General features: G+C 32.4%; 1 protein-coding gene across 1 annotated transcript in view; it reads left to right on the top strand.

Moving 5' to 3' along the window:
• LOC106874468 (uncharacterized) overlaps positions 1-1,881 on the top strand; it is an 84,397-nt gene extending 82,516 nt beyond the window's left edge. Inside the window, exon 3 of the mRNA XM_014922205.3 lies at positions 1,318-1,881. Coding sequence (XP_014777691.1) covers positions 1,318-1,850 — 533 coding nt within the window. The 3' untranslated portion in view covers positions 1,851-1,881. The remainder of the gene's footprint in view (positions 1-1,317) is intronic.
• The last annotated feature ends 1,163 nt before the right edge of the window (positions 1,882-3,044 follow it).

Here is a 3,044-nt window from a genome sequence, read left to right as displayed (position 1 = left end):
TCGTTGCGTTTTGCAAAAAAATAATGAAGGAAAACGAGTGTAAATTTTACCGGTGAGTGTGTTAAATTATAAGGCACTAAAAGGGAATGACTCTCCCCAGACACAGCAGAGTAAAGTATAGTATATATATATATATATATATATATATATATATATATATATATATATATATATATATAAGACACTGATTAAAGAACAAACATCAAATTCTTTTGTCTCTGTCTCAGTTTCATTGAGCACTTCTTTTTACAGAAATCAGTACAATGCAAAACATGTAAGAGGAGAAAAATACATTAAGCGTTCCTTAGGTTACTTAAGATATGCAGGAATTGTTTACTCGTTTCAGCCATTAGACTTCGGTTATGCTGGGGTACGTCTTGAAGAATTTTTAGTCGAATGAATTAACTCCACTATTTACTTTTTTTAAAACTTGGTACATATTCTATCGATCTCTTTTGCCGAACCGCTAATTTACGGGGACGTAAATAAACTAACATCAGTTATGCAGTGGCGGGGGACAAACAAACAAACATACACACACACATACACATATTGGCGGAAACTGAAAAGAAGCCCGTTGTATATATATATATATATATATATATATATATATATATATATACAAGAGTTTGGTCGGTCTGAGGCTATAATAAAAGACACCCAAGTTGCCATACAGTGGAACTGGACCCGGAACCATGTGGTTGGGAAGCAAGCTTCTTACCACACACCCACACCTGCTCCAATCTCACTTATCATCACATTATTTATCTCTGTCCAACTGTAGATGTTCTTCTTGTTCACAGGGACAGAGAAAAGGATGTAGTTTTAAACATAAATCTCTAGTAAATCATGTTCACAGCGCAGTTTCAATTACCCTCAAACAACATAGATATGAACTTCATCAACATCCTACCACGATATTAGGGTTCTCAAGTTGTTAGTAGCAGGACATTGTATTTGTCACTAAGAGACTTCACTCTCACTAATCGCGTTAACTACAGCAGTGTAATATATTCCCTAGGATAAGCAGTAGCTCAGTGTAAGATTCCTGCATTATTCGTTAGTTTATTACTCTTCTTTGAAGTCCTTGGGAAAATAAATAGCAAATATACTCCCACTTTCCTCCCTGCGTGAACACTAGGTCTTTGGTCGTAACCTGGTCATCTAGTTGAAATTACAGTCCCGTCAACGTTGTCCTTTAGCTGAAGTATGTACACCACACAGTGTTGCTCCTTCTTTTATGGAAAATGTAGGCTCATAAATCTGAGACGAAAATTGTACTCTAAATTCTTATAATTTTCAAATTCCCTTTTACAGATAATGCTGACCGTCCAAATGTGTGTTGCTATCTGGGACGAGTAGCTGGTGAACGTGGTTTCCACTGCCATTCCGATGTCTATAAAGCCAGATACGACAAACGAAACCAGAATAGAATTCAATGGCTGAGAAAACATTTCACAGACAGCAGCAATGGTGGCAACTCTCAACTGAAATTCATTCGCAGGAAATTCGATGTGCGTGGTAACCGCCATTTGTCCAGATCAAGCAAGGTATCTCCTCTTTATAGAATCTACAAAGACCACAAGAATGACGATGATGATGACGACGGTAGTAGCACGAACTATAACGGAAACGACTTAGAAAGGAAGAAAGTATGGGAGGAAAAGAATGCAATTAAATCGTTGATGTTTAATTTTCAAAGTTGCGTCTTTCGAAGACCCCAAGATTTTCATCGATGCTGCTATACAGCCAGCTATCGGAAACAACAAATGTACCGTTTTCACCGGCACAAACACTTCAGTCACGGTTACAATTCTGTAAACGGGCACGTGATAAACTATTTTTATTAAAAGATACTATACAGTTTACATATATATATACATATATATATATATATATATATATATATATATATATATATATATATATATATATATATATATATATATATACATATATACATATATATATATATGCATACATATATACATGCATTTATATATATATATATATATATGTATATATATATATATATATATATATATATATATATATATATATATATATATATATATATATGTATATATATATATTTATGTATATGCATATATATGTGTGCGTGTGTGTGTGCGTGTGTGAGTGCGCGCGTATATGTATGTATTGCGACAAAGATTATGTACACGAAATACATTAACAAATAAAACGAAATGAAGAAAATGAAGTTAATAACAATATAGTGCCAATTAAATCACTATAAACACACGCGTGCGCACGCACACACACACTTACCTATATACATACATACATACATACATACATACATACATACATACACACATACCTATATATATACATACATGCATACATACACACCAATACCTGTAATTTATCGAATGCACCATGCTCATAAATCTTTGTCTCCATTTAATGATGTATGTTTATATGTATATATATGCATATATATGTGATAGTGAGTGTGTGTACAGGTACATATGTTGTATTGTGTCATGATACAGTGTGCTGAAGTCGTTTTGTAATCAAGGCCAGTAATTCTTTAAGCTGCTGCATTCTTATTGAATAAGTTGGATTAGTCACAGCTTTAATGGACAAGCAAACAGAAGCAAACACGGTGACCTTCATCTTACAATATTTTATTTGGTAACTGGAAACAAGCTGACGTCTCTTATTTGCTATGTTTTCACTACGTTCTAGAATGAAATAAAAATGTGATTTTTTACACATCCCCTTCTAGGCTTTTGGGAATGTAAAAGACCAGTAAGAGAAGAATAAACAACCATAAATACTTCTTTGATACGTCAATAATAACAAAATACACACACACACACACACACACACACACACACACACACACACACACACATACACACAAATATATATATATATACAGATATATATATATATATATATATATATATATATATATATATATATATATATATATATATATATATATATATATATATATATATACATATATATAGATATGGATATCCCTAATTGCATAATATTTTTATTTTGTGCTG

Source organism: Octopus bimaculoides, chromosome 7, assembly GCF_046866305.1.
Source record: "Octopus bimaculoides isolate indiv1 chromosome 7, ASM4686630v1, whole genome shotgun sequence".
Taxonomy (NCBI): Eukaryota; Metazoa; Mollusca; class Cephalopoda; order Octopoda; family Octopodidae; genus Octopus; species Octopus bimaculoides.
The sequence above is the reverse complement of the archived record's forward strand: the minus strand, read 5'-3'. Positions and strand labels throughout refer to the sequence as shown.